The sequence below is a fragment of the Camelina sativa genome, chromosome 9, assembly GCF_000633955.1.
Source record: "Camelina sativa cultivar DH55 chromosome 9, Cs, whole genome shotgun sequence".
NCBI lineage: Eukaryota > Viridiplantae > Streptophyta > Magnoliopsida > Brassicales > Brassicaceae > Camelina > Camelina sativa.
The window spans coordinates 6,663,569-6,679,412 of record NC_025693.1 but is presented as its reverse complement, the minus strand read 5'-3'; the positions used below and the strand labels follow the sequence as shown (position 1 = coordinate 6,679,412).

Here is a 15,844-nt window from a genome sequence, read left to right as displayed (position 1 = left end):
CACCGTGATTTCCCCGAAGCTTCTTGCCGGATCTTCGTTCCTACAACCACAAAACTCGATCCCAAGCCACAAGAAAGCTTCCTAACGTCCATAGCAACGAACTAACAAGCCTAACATCACACAACAAGCAGATTAAAGAATCCTCTAGCTTAGATAAGCCATGGTCATGCACTTACCTTTGCCACAGAAGAATCTGAACCTTAAACAAACAAGAACAAGCCTCTAGGAAGCTCCTACAACGATCCCAGCTACAGATCTCTACAGGAACGCCTCCAATCTCCCAGAATTCTCATGAACACTCTGGAACAACTTTTCTCTCTTTCTCTTTTCTCAAAAACGGCCACACAACCACGAATGAGACAAAAACTCACATCTAAGGGTTTTCCTTAACCCAAAACGCAGCGTTTGACTTAAGCCAAAACGCACAGAATTGAACATGCATCGACCGATACACCATCTGCATCGACCGATGCAACTCCCAAACCAGGATTCCGGTTCACGGATGTTACAGGATGACACAAAAATGTACTTCAAAAATGTTAAGATAGATTAAAAGAATATCTAACTTCTTCCTCAAAAAATTTCAATTCTTTTTGAATTCAAGTTTTAGATCCAGTTTTTGAGAGAGATTGCTAAGTGAATTTGTTTCCCCCTTTAAACAAATTCATTGTGGGAATCTTTGATTCTACAAAACAGTGCTACACGAAGTTGTCACATAGTCATCACATACTCCAGTACTCTCGTTGTCGACCAGCATCAACCAGAGCTGACCAAAAAAATTCAAAACTAATTATTTAATCTTGATTTATTTTTAGTAAATAATTAAAAAATTATATATTTTTACTAAGCATATAACAAAATTTACAACAAAAGTATGATAAAATACTACAAAAACAAATTATATAACAAAATATATTTTTTGTGGTATATTTTGTTATATAGTTTTGGTAGTATAAAAAAATATTTTTTACATATATAGAATTATTCTGATTGTAGACTAAATCTCCAATAAGAATATATATAACATAAAGAATATCTATAGCAAAATATATTTATTTTGGATTCTATAGCATTTAAAATATCTTTTAGGTTAAGTTTTGATTTCCGAAGATTTTTTGTGGATATTTAAGAAATATACATATAAATTTGTTTCAAAAATTTATGTTTTGTAATATTAATGATGATTTACTATTTACTAGATTGGGTCCGTGTATTTACGCGGGTATAAAAACGAATATGCGAAATTTTGAGCTGTATTTCAAAAGTCAATTTTATATTTTATTTAATTTATTAAAAACGGATTTAGAGTCACTTACTCGATCTCGTAATACAATTAAACTGTATATAACCCCATAATAAATTTTTATATTTCAATTCTATTTTACCTCATAATTAAATTGGACCAAAAATAAAATTTTATAGATAAATTAAAAAAAAATTACACAAAACTAGACAACTTCATAAGAAGTTAACTTTTTACAAAAATAAAAAAGAAGCTTTACTAATAGAAACAATTTAATTAACGGTGGTGTATTTTTATAAACTATTTTGTTATGAGACAATTTATTTGTTTATAAGAGGTGATTATCTACAATCCTTTTCTTTTTAAGATTAATAATTGACTATATAATTTCTTTAGTTATGGTATCATATTAATTAATTGTATAATTTTTAATAACTTTTCTTTAAAATTCGGTAACGTAAAATTAGAAATACTATTATTTTTATATACATATGTATTATAATTATTTTTTCTATTTTAATTTTTTTTTTAATTCTTATAATTATTTTTTGAATTTAAAAATTTGTGAAACCAAAAATTTTATATTACACATAGCAAAATATCTAATCGATAAAATTGACATGTGTCACGATCACATGAGTTACCAACTTTGGAACCGAAACTTTATATAATACAAGGAAAATTATGAGGAATTTGTTGTAGATCAAATTTATTTATGGATGGAAGAATCCTCCATTGACTCTCACTCCGCATCTCCGGTATTGTGGAAAGCCACTCTTCGTATCATAAATGTCGCCTCGGGACACCTTGTTCCGGTATTATGCCATATTTTTCAGTTAATTTCATCTTCATTTTTTGCCATATTTAAAAAAATTTGTTAGTGTATCCTGAATTATGCTTAAAAAAAATCAGATTAATAATTTGTTTAAATTTAAATTGGTTCTTAAAAAAAAGACATTTAATTTAAGTAAATGAAATATGCTGTAAAAGATAAAGTAAAGAACAAAGTATGGATGGATGTATAAACTTATTTTACTATATGTTTATAACAAATAATAATTGCAATTAAATTTCACATATTTTTCTTATTAATTGCACATATCTTTTCATTAACTGCACATATTTTTCTATTAAAATTAGTAATTTATTATATAACTTTCCAAATAGATTTAGTCATATAATAGATTACTTTTAGTTTTGTATACTTTAAAAAAATATTAATTGCAATCCTTTTATTTTTAGAATTTTTGAATTTTTTCTATAATTTTAAAATAAATTTTATTTTCTCACGGTATAGACATCTATACTATTTATCTCACGGTCACTATAGATAAATAGTATAGCCAAGATCTAATGAGGCTTATTATCATATCTAGGTATGAGTCGTATAGCCAGAGCAGGCGATAGGAATACTAAGGCTACAGGCAGTAACATTTTAAAAGGCTGGTTAGTTAAGAAAAAAAAAACAAAATTTAATGCCAATTGCAACATATAGGAATCGAACACTGCACCTATTAGTGACTCTTAGCTACTTTAACCACTGGACTACAAAGATTCTTTGACATTTTTCGGCCGGTTATTTAGTTAATATCTTTACGGCCGCAAGCATGTGCTTGCCTTGCTTGGCCTCATGGCCGGCACTGCGTATAGCTAGTAAAAATGAGATAATTTTTTTTTTTACTTCTCTTTTAATAGTATAGATGCCTATTGAGAATGACGAGATGTTGGTGTTGTAAAAAAAAAAAATTTGAAATCATCACCAAAGTAATCAAAGGTGTGGAAAAAAATTGAATGGTATTATTTTGACAAGCTGAAGATACCACCAAATCGAATAAATCTTTTAAAAATAGAGAAGTTTGAATCAAGTGTCCAAAGCCTTATGATGAAATAATGAACAAAGTTAGAATTATGATATTGTTCCAAATATACTTCGGTATTGCTGTTCAAAAGGAATGATGGAAAATTCTTCTATTGTTTTGGGCGGTGAGTTTAACTTGAACAAATTGAGTACGTAAATTTTTTAATCTTTAGATACATTATGTACAAAATCCAAAAAAAAGATGCAAAAATCTTTATAATTCAAATATATCAAGTTAATTCACTAAATTTTATGGCACTATAAACAACTATAATAATAACGAATTTGACTATTCAAACAAACAAACATAAGTAAGAATAATTATAAAAATCTTAAGCAAATTTCAAAATAATTATGTGGTGAGTCAATACCTTATCATCAATCAAAATCAACCATAATCCATCCATTTATTTAGAATCATCAGTTTTAAAGAAGGGTAATTTAGCATGGATATGTCATCCAATTATCACCATATTCAAATGAGAAAAATCACGACACAATTATGTCATCCAATTATCTCATCTTCTCATGGTTCATGGACATTGTGTTAGTGCCAGCATTAACCTTAGACGTGGTTCCTTCATTACATCTCATCGGCTCAACAGTATCAGCACCAAATACTCCCACCATCTCATGGTTCAGAGACGTTGAACAAGTGTCAGCATTAACCTTAGACGTGGTCCCTTCATCACATCTCATCGGCTCAACAGTATCAGCACCAAGTACTCCCACCTTCTCATGGTTCAGAGACATTGTACCTCTCATGGTTCAGAGACATTGTACCAGTGCCAGCATTACCCTCAGTCGTGGTCCCTTCATCACATCTCATCAGCTCAACAGTATCAGCACCAAGTACTTCCACCATCTCATGGTCAGTTTTACAGTAGATTCTTCTCCAGCCTTCTTCAGCCATAAAACAAGACTGGAATCCAAGTTCAACGATAAATCAAGTATATGTTATTAGGCTCGGACCGGTCCGAAAAACCCTTAAACAAATATATTTTTACTTTTTGTTAACATTTTTATTTGATTGGAATATTTGATTAATTGTTTACTAAAAAAAAAAAACTCTAATCCTAGTTTTCATACTTACTTAAAAACCTTATTTATTATTTTTAAAATCTTTATTTATGATATTTATATATTTATATACTATTTTATTTGGTTCAAGTATAAAAGATTATTTGGTTTTAAACTTTTTCTTTTAAATTAGTTGGTTTTTGTGAATATTGATAACTTATATGAATTTTGATTGATTCGTTTTATAGTGCACCTATAAAACATTGCTTTTGAAGACATGTTATAGGCCCTGATTGGTACAAGACTTTTAAGACTTAAAAAAAAATCAAAGCATTGACAGTCATTTATTTACCAATCACACATTTTTTACTTTTATTTTTTTTATAAAGTTTTGTAATCCACTTTTTTTTTCTTCTTTGTTTTCTTAGATTTTTAAAACGTCAAAACCAGACTTTAAAATTAAACAAAAATAAAAGCTTTATCTTTTTCCCTCCCCATTATATTTAAAAGCTCTCCACAAGTTTATATATGTATTTTACATATTTTATTTTACCAATCAAGTTTTAACAGTTAAAATTTCTACAGCCAAAGCATCTACAACTAAAATTTTAAAGTCAAAGTCTTTACAGCCATAAGTAATAGCCGTTACCAATCGGGGCTATAGACTTATAAGTTTGATTTTTTTTCCGTAAGAAAGCCCGGAAAAGCCCAAAAATTCCTTCTAGCTCTGTTAAGGTCGGGTCGGACTTTGAAATATAGGCTTGAAAATATTTTAGGCCGGACCGGACTGGGCTCAAACATATGCGAACTTTGCGGATTTTAGGCCGAACTGGACCGGAAAGTCCGATTGACACCCCTAGATATAGTATCAGTTTGGGTTATAAGCTGCTAAGAGAGAAAACTAACCTTTGTCTAACAAACGAGAAACATCACCGGCCACATCATCGAGCAGTTGCAGTAATACAAAAGTAGTAATAAATTAGAGACCCATTAGAGAGATTTTGTGACATTTTGTTTCCCAAGTATTCTTTCAGTTTTATAACTAAAATTAATTATGTAAATTCCTTAAAATACGAATATTTTTTGTTTGTTTGAGAAACCCTTATATTTTGATATATATAGTCTTAATATAGGAAAATTGAAAGATTCAAACCTGTTTATCAAAAAGCAGAAGCGAGACAATCGCAGCTCTAAATAAGAAGCTCTCTCCTTCAATCATCGAAGAAGCTCTCTCTTCTCTCTCTGTCGCAGAATCTCTTTTTCTCCGTTGTAGAATATGGGGAATTCTATGCGCAAAGAACCACCGCCTCCGGTGGTGCTTGTCCCTCCGCTCTTTGATTATCCTCCTCTCTCCGCCCGTACTAGGTTAATCCTTCTTCTTCTCCGATTCGATTAATCGCTGTTTCTAATCACCATACGAATTCTGGTTGCAGAAACTTTTGAGTTCTATAGCTTGTACTGATACATGTATTTAGTGTGATTTGTGCTTTGATATAGTTGTAGTGTTAAAATTTGCTAGAATCGTGATATATTTGTTTCAATGCATATAGATTCTCGTTGGTTGCAGTAATTTTGGGATTCTATGGCTTGAATTCGTTGTTTGGTTTCGAAAATTCCCAGGTGTATTCATTTATGTATTGTGCTATTAGGAGAATTTTAGTGTACTACTCTGATACATTTATATAGTCTAGGCTTCTTTTAATGTTTGAGAATCTAGACATGATTTGGTATAAATTATGATATCTGATTTTGTTATACATATGAATGTGTGTATTTTGTTTGATTTTGAAGTATTGTTGGTGTTGAGATGATGCAGGATGTTGGAATCTTCATATAATTTGCTGTTTGGGAAGCTTGCGTTGAAATGTCTCTTTGAAGATTACTTTGAAGAAGCAAATAATTTCACGGCAAAGTTCTTGTTGAAGCCTATTGATGACCCTCATGTGGACTTGGTTGCATCTGTATCCATTTGATAAAACTCTTTTGTGTTTTTAGTTTATGTGTAATGATGCATTTAAAAGTATCTGTCTTGTGGATGAACCGAGGATAAGAGAAAATCAAAATTTTCCTTAATATAGTCGAAGGTTTCGGGCGCAGTAGATGGCAGAAGGGACGGAGATTTTGTCGGAAATGCAGAGTTTCGCTGGCAAAGGTATATATGTTAAGTTTTGTTTGAAAGATTACAAGTTGCTGTTGGAAAATTAGAATTCTGATCAGTTTGTTTTTTCTTAAATGTGTAGTGATGTTGATGATCCCCATACTTTTGTGGACCTCTCTGTGTCAACTTCAAATCCGTAAACCCCGTGCTACTTTTGATATATAGTGGAAGCTTATGTTCATTACAGTATTTTAATGTTTTGAAATTATTTATTTTGTTTGTCATCACTAAGGGTTCTACTGATGAGGTCTTCTGCTTACTACCCTAAATACGGAATTGGGGCATTTGCAGTCTACCCTTTGATTTCGAAAAACAAGTAAGTCATATTTAAGTGTATATGCTGTCATTTTACTTAAATTAGATGTTGTGCGACATTGTAATATTGTGAAGATGATTAAACTTTTTCTTTATAGTGGAAACCTATCTGAAGCATAGAGAATCATGGGTTTGAGATATGGCTCTCCGAATTTGTCTATCGGAGCTACTGTCACTCCTTTTTCTGGTGAGCACATCAAGTTTTTCTGCAAATTACTGTTGTTTCTTTTGGATACAATGCTGACCCTTCAATTCTTCAATTCAGCGAATAACGAATTGCCAAAACATGCATGGCTTGTAAGCAAGATGGGAAGGTTTACAGTAGGAGTGCAGTATGAGCCACTACGTGAGTTAGTACATTGTTTTATTTCTGTTGAACAGATTTTTAGTCACACATGGAAGCTATTATCCACGCATTATGTGATTGAAAGAAACTGAGCACATTATGTGAAGCTAGTCACACATTATGTGATTGAAAGAAACTGAGAATCAACAATTTGTTATTGGATTTTGTTTTAGATGGAAGCGACGATATGGCAAAGTACACAGACCAAAGAAACTGGAGTTGTGCTGCTGGCTATGGAGTAGGGTCAAAAAGCCCCTTGAGTCCTTCGTTTAACATTGGGATTGAACTAGCAAGAAGCTCTCAGGTCATGCTTTAAAAATCCATGTAGAAAAAACATGGCTGTTTTGCTGTCTTTATGCATAAGTCTTAAACCGAAACAGTTCCTCCACTTCTCATGGAACTTGACAAACTACCATATTACTTGTCCAATGGCATATCATCCATTTTTAGCATTCTTAGTCTTGCTGATTGTGTTATCCTTCTTGTAAATGCAGTTTATCGCTTCGTTCTACCAACACTTAGTGGTCCAAAGAAGGGTACGACTCTTTCAAACTAGTCCTATATCTGTGCTGCATCTATTACTAGTCTTCCATATATAAAGTTTACCTTAACTTTTGGCTCAATATGAAATGGACTGAATGGACTTGGAGCAGGTGCAAAATCCTTTTGAAGAAAACCAAGTAGTTGGAATCACAAACTACATTGATTTAGGTTTCGAGCTACAATCGAGGTAGTGTACATCTTTTAGTAAATATACATTTTAGCTAATGATTGTCTACACGGAAACATATCTTTATTTTTGTCTTAACATTGAAGGGTTGATGATTCCAAGAAACCAGACAATGCCGCAAATTCTTTATTGCAGATGGCTGCGTCTTGGCAGGCCAATAAGAACTTCTTGTTGAAGGTGCAGAATATATACCTTTCCGAGTTACTCAAAAAGAGCAGCTCAGTATATAATATTTTCAATTTTTGCAGGGTAAAGTCGGGGCTCGAAGCTCAACATTCTCATTAGTATTCAAGTCGTGGTGGAAGCCGTCTTTCGCTTTCAATATTTCAGGTATGCTTCCATAAACAATCTGGAGAATGTCGTGTTCTGTATGCAATAAATTCAGCAAAATCCAGATGAACATAGGTAATATAGGTTCTTGGTATTTGAACATGTTGTGCTCATTTTTTTTATGCAGCAACGACTAATCATCGGACTGGAAACGTTGAATGTGGGTTTGGTATCCGTGTTGATAACATAAGAGAAGCCAGGTCAGTCCATTTGTGACTAGTTTGAGATCAATCAAACCCTCTTTAGCTTTGATGGTTTCAAGGAAAAACAATATTATATGATCTTTACATTTTTTTTGAATTGTCTGACATTGCAGTTACCAAAGAGCTGATCCGAACTTTGTAATGCTGACACCGAACAAAGAACATTTAGCTGAAGGGATTGTGTGGAAAACGGGGAAGAGACCAATGTATCAATCCGATGTGGACTCCGAGAATTTCAATGAAGTGCCAAAAGAACTAAGACCGTCCCAGAAGATTCTCTAAACTTTAACTGTATTTTTTTGCACTTTTTATCTACTAGAGATCGACCAAGTCACGTTTCTAATAAGTTCGCGTAAAAGATTCTAGATATATAGAAATAATAGAATAGGCTATAGGAATAACCATTTACTCCTATGGGAGTAGGATACAAGTTCTAATTTTCTAGTGTTCAAGATTAAGGGCGGCTAATCTGGATTTATGTTCGTTATTTTCATCTATATAGGTTGTTTGGTTCTTTTCTAAGTTTTAATATTTTATAAGAAGCAAAATCATATACTGATTTGGTTTTGTTTCGGTTCGGTATTTTGGTTTGATGCATCTCTTGATTGGTTTGGTTTTATTAAAAGATAACTTACAAATAAAAGCAATGATTTGATATTACAAATTATACAACTGTTTAACATTGTATGATTTTCTTCTACTCCTCTCTTTCACTTTAGTGATGTTTTAGCAAAATAATTTTGTTTCATGTTTAGTGATGTTTTCAATTTTCTATGCAAAAATTAAATGTATAAATTAAATGTATGTAAGTTGTTTTGACCAATCATATTTTACATGGTATCTTTGCTGTTGGCTGAATACATATTATTTAATGATGTTTTTATGGAAAAGACGTAAATTAATGTTCTTAATTTGTGTGTAACAACTAAAAACATTAAACATCACTTATAATGATGTTTTTTTCACCTATCTTTTTTTTTATGATTAAATTATATGACACTTTTTTAAAATATTACCTTTTAGCTATTTTGATTATTCTTTTGTTAGATACATTTAACTATTTTATAAACTTGATACAAATAATTATTTCAAAAATACGAATCTAACAATCTAAAAATATTACATATTTTAAAAACCAACAATTTTGGTTTAACTATTTCGGTTCAATTTGGTTACTTCCGGTCCCGTATTCAAAATTGCTCTTGCTTCCCGAAAATATTTTTATTATTTTCAAAGGTTAACATTTTTTTAATTAGAACAAAAAACAAAAAATGAAATAAAACAGAGGCCACAATCCCATTGTCCAGAAACAAAGTAATGGCGACGACGACGAGTTGTTCGCTTCTCCTTTCTACTCTCTTCCTTCACTCTCCTCCTTCACCTCAACTCTCCAACTCATCTTCCTTCTTCAATCTCTCTCCTTCTCGATCCTCTCCTCCGACTTCGATTTCTCTCAACCCAATCCGATCCAAACGCTATTTTCGAATTTTCTCCTCCAAGCTTCCACTAAACGACAACAACGGAGACGATGATGCTCTTCTTCTTACTCCGTTCTCCACCGTTAAACCTTTCTTCCTCCTCTGCACCTCCGTCGCGTTGTCGTTTTCTCTGTTCGCCGCGTCTCCTGCCGTCGAATCCGCTTCGGCGTTTGTAGTCAGTACTCCCAGGAAGCTTCAGACTGATGAGCTCGCGACTGTTCGATTGTTTCAAGAGAACACTCCTTCCGTTGTTTACATCACTAATCTCGCCGTCAGGTAATGAATTTACCGATTTTGAATCTTGATAATTGGTGAATTTCACTGAATTGGCATGTAATTTGAGGAGTTTTCTAATGTGATTTGGTTTCTCGGGGTTTGAATTAGGCAGGACGCGTTTACATTGGACGTGCTTGAGGTGCCTCAAGGTTCTGGTTCAGGATTTGTGTGGGATAAGCTAGGTCACATTGTTACCAATTATCATGTGATTCGTGGTGCTTCTGATCTCAGGTTAGTTATGTTGAAACTATTTGAGAATCTGATTGATTTGGATAACACTTGTAGTTGGTTCATTCAAGATATGGAAATTAGTAGTTGTGGTATCATGACTTTCAAAATGACTACACTGTTTCGTTGGATGGTCGTTTCGATGTTTGTTTAATGATGATGAAATTGAATGATCTCAGGGTCACTCTTGCTGATCAATCGACATTTGATGCAAAAGTTGTTGGATTCGACCAAGACAAGGATGTTGCAGTTCTACGTATCGATGCACCCAAAGACAAATTAAGACCTATACCTGTTGGAGTCTCTGCAGATCTGCTTGTTGGCCAGAAAGTTTNGTTTCATGTTTAGTGATGTTTTCAATTTTCTATGCAAAAATTAAATGTATAAATTAAATGTATGTAAGTTGTTTTGACCAATCATATTTTACATGGTATCTTTGCTGTTGGCTGAATACATATTATTTAATGATGTTTTTATGGAAAAGACGTAAATTAATGTTCTTAATTTGTGTGTAACAACTAAAAACATTAAACATCACTTATAATGATGTTTTTTTCACCTATCTTTTTTTTTATGATTAAATTATATGACACTTTTTTAAAATATTACCTTTTAGCTATTTTGATTATTCTTTTGTTAGATACATTTAACTATTTTATAAACTTGATACAAATAATTATTTCAAAAATACGAATCTAACAATCTAAAAATATTACATATTTTAAAAACCAACAATTTTGGTTTAACTATTTCGGTTCAATTTGGTTACTTCCGGTCCCGTATTCAAAATTGCTCTTGCTTCCCGAAAATATTTTTATTATTTTCAAAGGTTAACATTTTTTTAATTAGAACAAAAAACAAAAAATGAAATAAAACAGAGGCCACAATCCCATTGTCCAGAAACAAAGTAATGGCGACGACGACGAGTTGTTCGCTTCTCCTTTCTACTCTCTTCCTTCACTCTCCTCCTTCACCTCAACTCTCCAACTCATCTTCCTTCTTCAATCTCTCTCCTTCTCGATCCTCTCCTCCGACTTCGATTTCTCTCAACCCAATCCGATCCAAACGCTATTTTCGAATTTTCTCCTCCAAGCTTCCACTAAACGACAACAACGGAGACGATGATGCTCTTCTTCTTACTCCGTTCTCCACCGTTAAACCTTTCTTCCTCCTCTGCACCTCCGTCGCGTTGTCGTTTTCTCTGTTCGCCGCGTCTCCTGCCGTCGAATCCGCTTCGGCGTTTGTAGTCAGTACTCCCAGGAAGCTTCAGACTGATGAGCTCGCGACTGTTCGATTGTTTCAAGAGAACACTCCTTCCGTTGTTTACATCACTAATCTCGCCGTCAGGTAATGAATTTACCGATTTTGAATCTTGATAATTGGTGAATTTCACTGAATTGGCATGTAATTTGAGGAGTTTTCTAATGTGATTTGGTTTCTCGGGGTTTGAATTAGGCAGGACGCGTTTACATTGGACGTGCTTGAGGTGCCTCAAGGTTCTGGTTCAGGATTTGTGTGGGATAAGCTAGGTCACATTGTTACCAATTATCATGTGATTCGTGGTGCTTCTGATCTCAGGTTAGTTATGTTGAAACTATTTGAGAATCTGATTGATTTGGATAACACTTGTAGTTGGTTCATTCAAGATATGGAAATTAGTAGTTGTGGTATCATGACTTTCAAAATGACTACACTGTTTCGTTGGATGGTCGTTTCGATGTTTGTTTAATGATGATGAAATTGAATGATCTCAGGGTCACTCTTGCTGATCAATCGACATTTGATGCAAAAGTTGTTGGATTCGACCAAGACAAGGATGTTGCAGTTCTACGTATCGATGCACCCAAAGACAAATTAAGACCTATACCTGTTGGAGTCTCTGCAGATCTGCTTGTTGGCCAGAAAGTTTTTGCCATTGGAAATCCTGTGAGTATATATGTCAGTGCTCTGCTTGTTGCTTTATATTGCTTGCTGGGTCAGACGGTCAGACCTTGTGTTTCCTGTATACATACACTAAAGCAAGAACCTTTTTGTACAGTTTGGACTTGATCATACTCTTACAACTGGTGTTATAAGGTATGCTAAATCTTCTTTGTCTTCTTCGATGTGTTAATTTCATTATTACGCTGGAAATGATTTACTTGTATACGAAAAGGTGAAAATAGATGATTGGTACTTGAGAATAAATATATTCCCTATATCGCCCCGCTTCATTCCAAATCGCTTTACTATTCATATTCTGACATTTTCTCTCCTTAAAACTGTAGCATAGTTTTGTGTATAATGATTTGTATGGTGGTTTACTAATAGATGACTGGTACTTGAGGATATACATATTCCCTCGCTCCCTCGTCATGTCGAATGACTTTACTATTCCTTTTCTTTCCTTATAACTGTAGCATGTTTGTGTATTTATGATTTGTACAGTGGTTTGCGAAGAGAAATTAGTTCTGCTGCAACAGGTCGTCCAATTCAAGATGTGATACAAACAGATGCAGCCATTAACCCTGGTAACAGCGGAGGACCTCTTCTAGATAGTTCAGGAACCCTAATTGGTATAAACACAGCCATTTATTCTCCTTCTGGTGCATCTTCTGGAGTGGGCTTTTCGATCCCAGTTGACACCGTGAGTTCTCTCTCCTTTTTTTTTCCCCATTGCTAAACCCGATCAGAGAGAGTCTTATTCTATCCTTGAATCCACTAAAGGGAGAGTAAAGTTGTTTTGAGCTCTGTTTCTCTCATGTTCAGGTTGGTGGCATTGTTGATCAGTTGGTGAGATTTGGTAAAGTCACGAGACCAATCTTAGGTATCAAATTTGCACCAGACCAATCTGTTGAACAATTGGGAGTAAGTGGCGTGCTCGTCTTGGATGCTCCTCCAAGTGGTCCAGCTGGGAAAGCCGTAAGATCTTCTTGATTATAAGTTTCCATATAACATATATTTCTCTATGTTCCACTCTGCGGTTTAAACATTAAAATGTGTGTGATGACGATTTTGTTCTACAGGGACTTCAATCTACGAAACGTGATGGTTACGGGCGACTAGTACTTGGAGACATAATCACGTCAGTGAATGGTACAAAAGTCTCTAACGGGAGTGATCTGTACCGGATTCTCGATCAATGCAAAGTCGGTGATGAGGTAAAATCTTAAAGTCCTAAAATCCGCATTTTGGTCAACTAAGTTTGTTCATCTGAGTGAGAGTTGTGACATTGTAATGATTTTTGATTAGGTGACCGTAGAGGTTCTAAGAGGCGATCACAAGGAGAAAATATCTGTAACTCTCGAACCAAAGCCGGACGAGTCTTAGAGAAACCTCGTTAAGAAGTAAATATACATAAAGTGTAGAAAAAAATGTCCGGTGGGTTATATTTTTGTATATCAAAATTGTTCGGAAAATAGATCGTCCGGTTGTGTACTTAAAATCTGTTTATATTGCATAACTGGAAATAACCAAAAATTGGAATGACTTGAACCGGTCTTATGGTTTGGATTAGTTTTATTTTCGGTTTAGACTTTAGAACTTAAACGTGTATACCCAAAAAAAGAATATTGAACCAGACAAAATGAGAAAAAACTCAAACCCACAATACCGTCGCCTGTGTAGTTTAAGGCTTTAAGCTTTGCAATGGTAATTTGATCATTCAAAGGTTAATGACAAGAAAAACAAAAAAAGGAAAATCGGCAAATGAAAAAACATCCAAAGAAAATATAAGATTGCTGAACAACTGGGGGAATCTTACTCAAATGTGATACAAATTATATAATATTAAGAACTATATAATTTTTTTTTATTACTATCATATTTTAGGTATATTAATATACCCAGCGTGCTCTTGTATCACGTTATAGAAAAAATGAATTACAAAGAATATCATTGGCACGTCAGAAAAATCGCTTCGCCACGTCAGAAATCGCTGACGTGTATTAAATAATTCAGCCGTAAAGCGCTACACTGGCAATGACGGCTGAATTACGCTGCGGCTGATTTAAAGAAAATTGCTGAGTTATGAACAAACAGCTGAATTATAAGCATAACTTAGCCTGTAGTTACGGCTGACCTATTGAAATATGTCTGAGTTATGAGAAAATGACTGAGTTTTGATCATAATCCAGCCGTAATTACGGCTGAGTTTTTACCGGATAGTTGAGTTGTCAAAAATTTGGCTGAGTTAATACTTCAACACGGCTGAATTAACTCTACCCGGCTGGCTGAGTTATTAACGACGGCTTAAGTATGAGATGTCGTTATGGCTGATTTATGTTTAAGTGTCATAAATCAGCTGTAATGAGCTGAATTATTGGAAAGCTCGGCCATTTTATGACTGACTTAGACCATCTCCAATGGGTTTCTCTATTTTTTTCTTTATAATAGAGAAACTCTATAATAGAGGCATTTTTGCTCCAATCCAACTCTATTCTTATCTCTAAAATAGAGATTGCTATTTTTTCCTCTATATATAGAGGAACTCTATTTTTTTCCTCTATAAATAGAGGAAAAAATATATATAGAAATATCTATTTTAGAGGTGAGAATAGAGGTAGGTTGGAGCAAATTTGCCTCTAAAATAGATTGTTATTTTTTTCTCTATTTATAGAGGAAAAAAATAGAGATGCATTGGAGATGCTCTTAGTAGCAAAAGATTAATTACTAGAATATCATGCAGTTACGGTCGACTTATTAAACGATAGTAATGAGTTACAGATTTTCAGTTGAGTTATGACATGAAACGACTGAATTTGGCAGCCGGTTTTTTGTTTTTTAATTACTGTAATAGTATTCATGTTGCGAATGACTTATAATTTTGTTTGATGGCTAGTTTAATTAGGCTGATTTATATGTTTGTTTGGTGTCTCACTTGCCACTTTAGAGCATCATTCTATGTCATTATCTTCTAAGGAAATATGAAACATCTTTTTCCGACTCTTGTTCTTCACCTTGTTCAAAAGTGAAGGATTTACATGTTCTTCATCTTGTTCTTCACCTTGTTGTTCACTTCTTAATTTTCCTCATTCTTCATTTTCGTTCATGGTTCCAGTTCCAGTAATTGGTATTTCCGGTAACTGGGTAAAGAAACACAAATATGTATTTAACACAGACGATAGAGGGTGTAGAATTGTGCAGATAAATGCGGAAACAACGCATGACAAGCTTTTGAAGTTGCTTCTCGATGACTACAGATTGAACGTGTTGAGCAATCAGCTAAAGCTGAGCTACATGTTCTCAAACAAAGTTTGTGTCGAATGAGTTATTTATATACAGCCGAGTAGCAATATAACTCAGTTGTCATATGAATCTACGAGACCTTTCATTTTTTCTTAAGTATTATAACTCAGCCGTCAAGTAATAAAATTCAGCCGTTTACTTTTAGTTTATTTTTTGTTATAAGTCAGCCACGAAGCATTATAACTTAGTCATCATATGAATCTACAAGACCTTTCGTTTTCTCTTAAGTATTATAACTCAACTATGAAGTAATATAAATCATTCGTTTACTTTCAGTTTATTTTCGGTTATAAGTCAGCCACCAAGCATTATAACTCAGCCGTCATATGAATCTACGAGACTTTTCATTTTTCCTTAATTATTATAACTCAACTGTCAAGTAATAAAAATCAGCCATAAAGCATACCGTAACTCATTCACCGAATTGAATAGA

General features: G+C 33.6%; 3 protein-coding genes and 1 pseudogene across 4 annotated transcripts in view; 3 read left to right on the top strand and 1 right to left on the bottom strand.

The window, feature by feature from the left end:
• Positions 1-3,854, bottom strand: part of LOC109126373 (RNA-directed DNA polymerase homolog) — a gene marked incomplete at its 3' end in the record, with an annotated part of 7,595 nt that extends 3,741 nt beyond the window's left edge. The window contains exon 1 of the mRNA XM_019229881.1: positions 3,666-3,854. Coding sequence (XP_019085426.1) covers positions 3,666-3,854 — 189 coding nt within the window. The remainder of the gene's footprint in view (positions 1-3,665) is intronic.
• LOC104710643 lies at positions 5,269-8,679 on the top strand (annotated as a pseudogene).
• On the top strand, positions 9,471-10,533 carry LOC104715069 (protease Do-like 1, chloroplastic). The gene is made up of 3 exons (XM_010432522.2): positions 9,471-9,957; positions 10,066-10,188; positions 10,365-10,533. The coding sequence occupies exons 1-3, from the start codon at positions 9,521-9,523 to the stop codon at positions 10,531-10,533; spliced, it is 729 nt and encodes a 242-aa protein (XP_010430824.1). The 5' UTR covers positions 9,471-9,520.
• Positions 11,047-13,672, top strand: LOC104710642 (protease Do-like 1, chloroplastic). Of its 2 annotated transcripts, none has more exons than XM_019230454.1 (8): positions 11,047-11,532; positions 11,641-11,763; positions 11,940-12,123; positions 12,224-12,261; positions 12,613-12,811; positions 12,934-13,086; positions 13,191-13,325; positions 13,417-13,672. In XM_019230454.1, the coding sequence occupies exons 1-8, from the start codon at positions 11,096-11,098 to the stop codon at positions 13,492-13,494; spliced, it is 1,347 nt and encodes a 448-aa protein (XP_019085999.1). In that variant the 5' UTR covers positions 11,047-11,095; the 3' UTR covers positions 13,495-13,672. The 2 variants fall into 2 exon arrangements, with proteins under 2 accessions (XP_019085999.1, XP_010425574.1); XM_010427272.2 differs by having other exon boundaries at positions 11,048-11,532; positions 11,940-12,111.

What these genes read in the sequence shown, in the direction of transcription:
- LOC104710642 (XM_019230454.1), top strand. Translation starts at nt 11,096, where the DNA reads ATGGCGACGACGACGAGTTGTTCGCTTCTCCTTTCTACTCTCTTCCTT. An exon ending in CGTGGTGCTTCTGATCTCAG is followed by an intron (nt 11,764 to 11,939) that starts GTTAGTTATGTT and finishes GAATGATCTCAG; the next exon opens with GGTCACTCTTGCTGATCAAT. An exon ending in GTGGTCCAGCTGGGAAAGCC is followed by an intron (nt 13,087 to 13,190) that starts GTAAGATCTTCT and finishes TTTGTTCTACAG; the next exon opens with GGACTTCAATCTACGAAACG.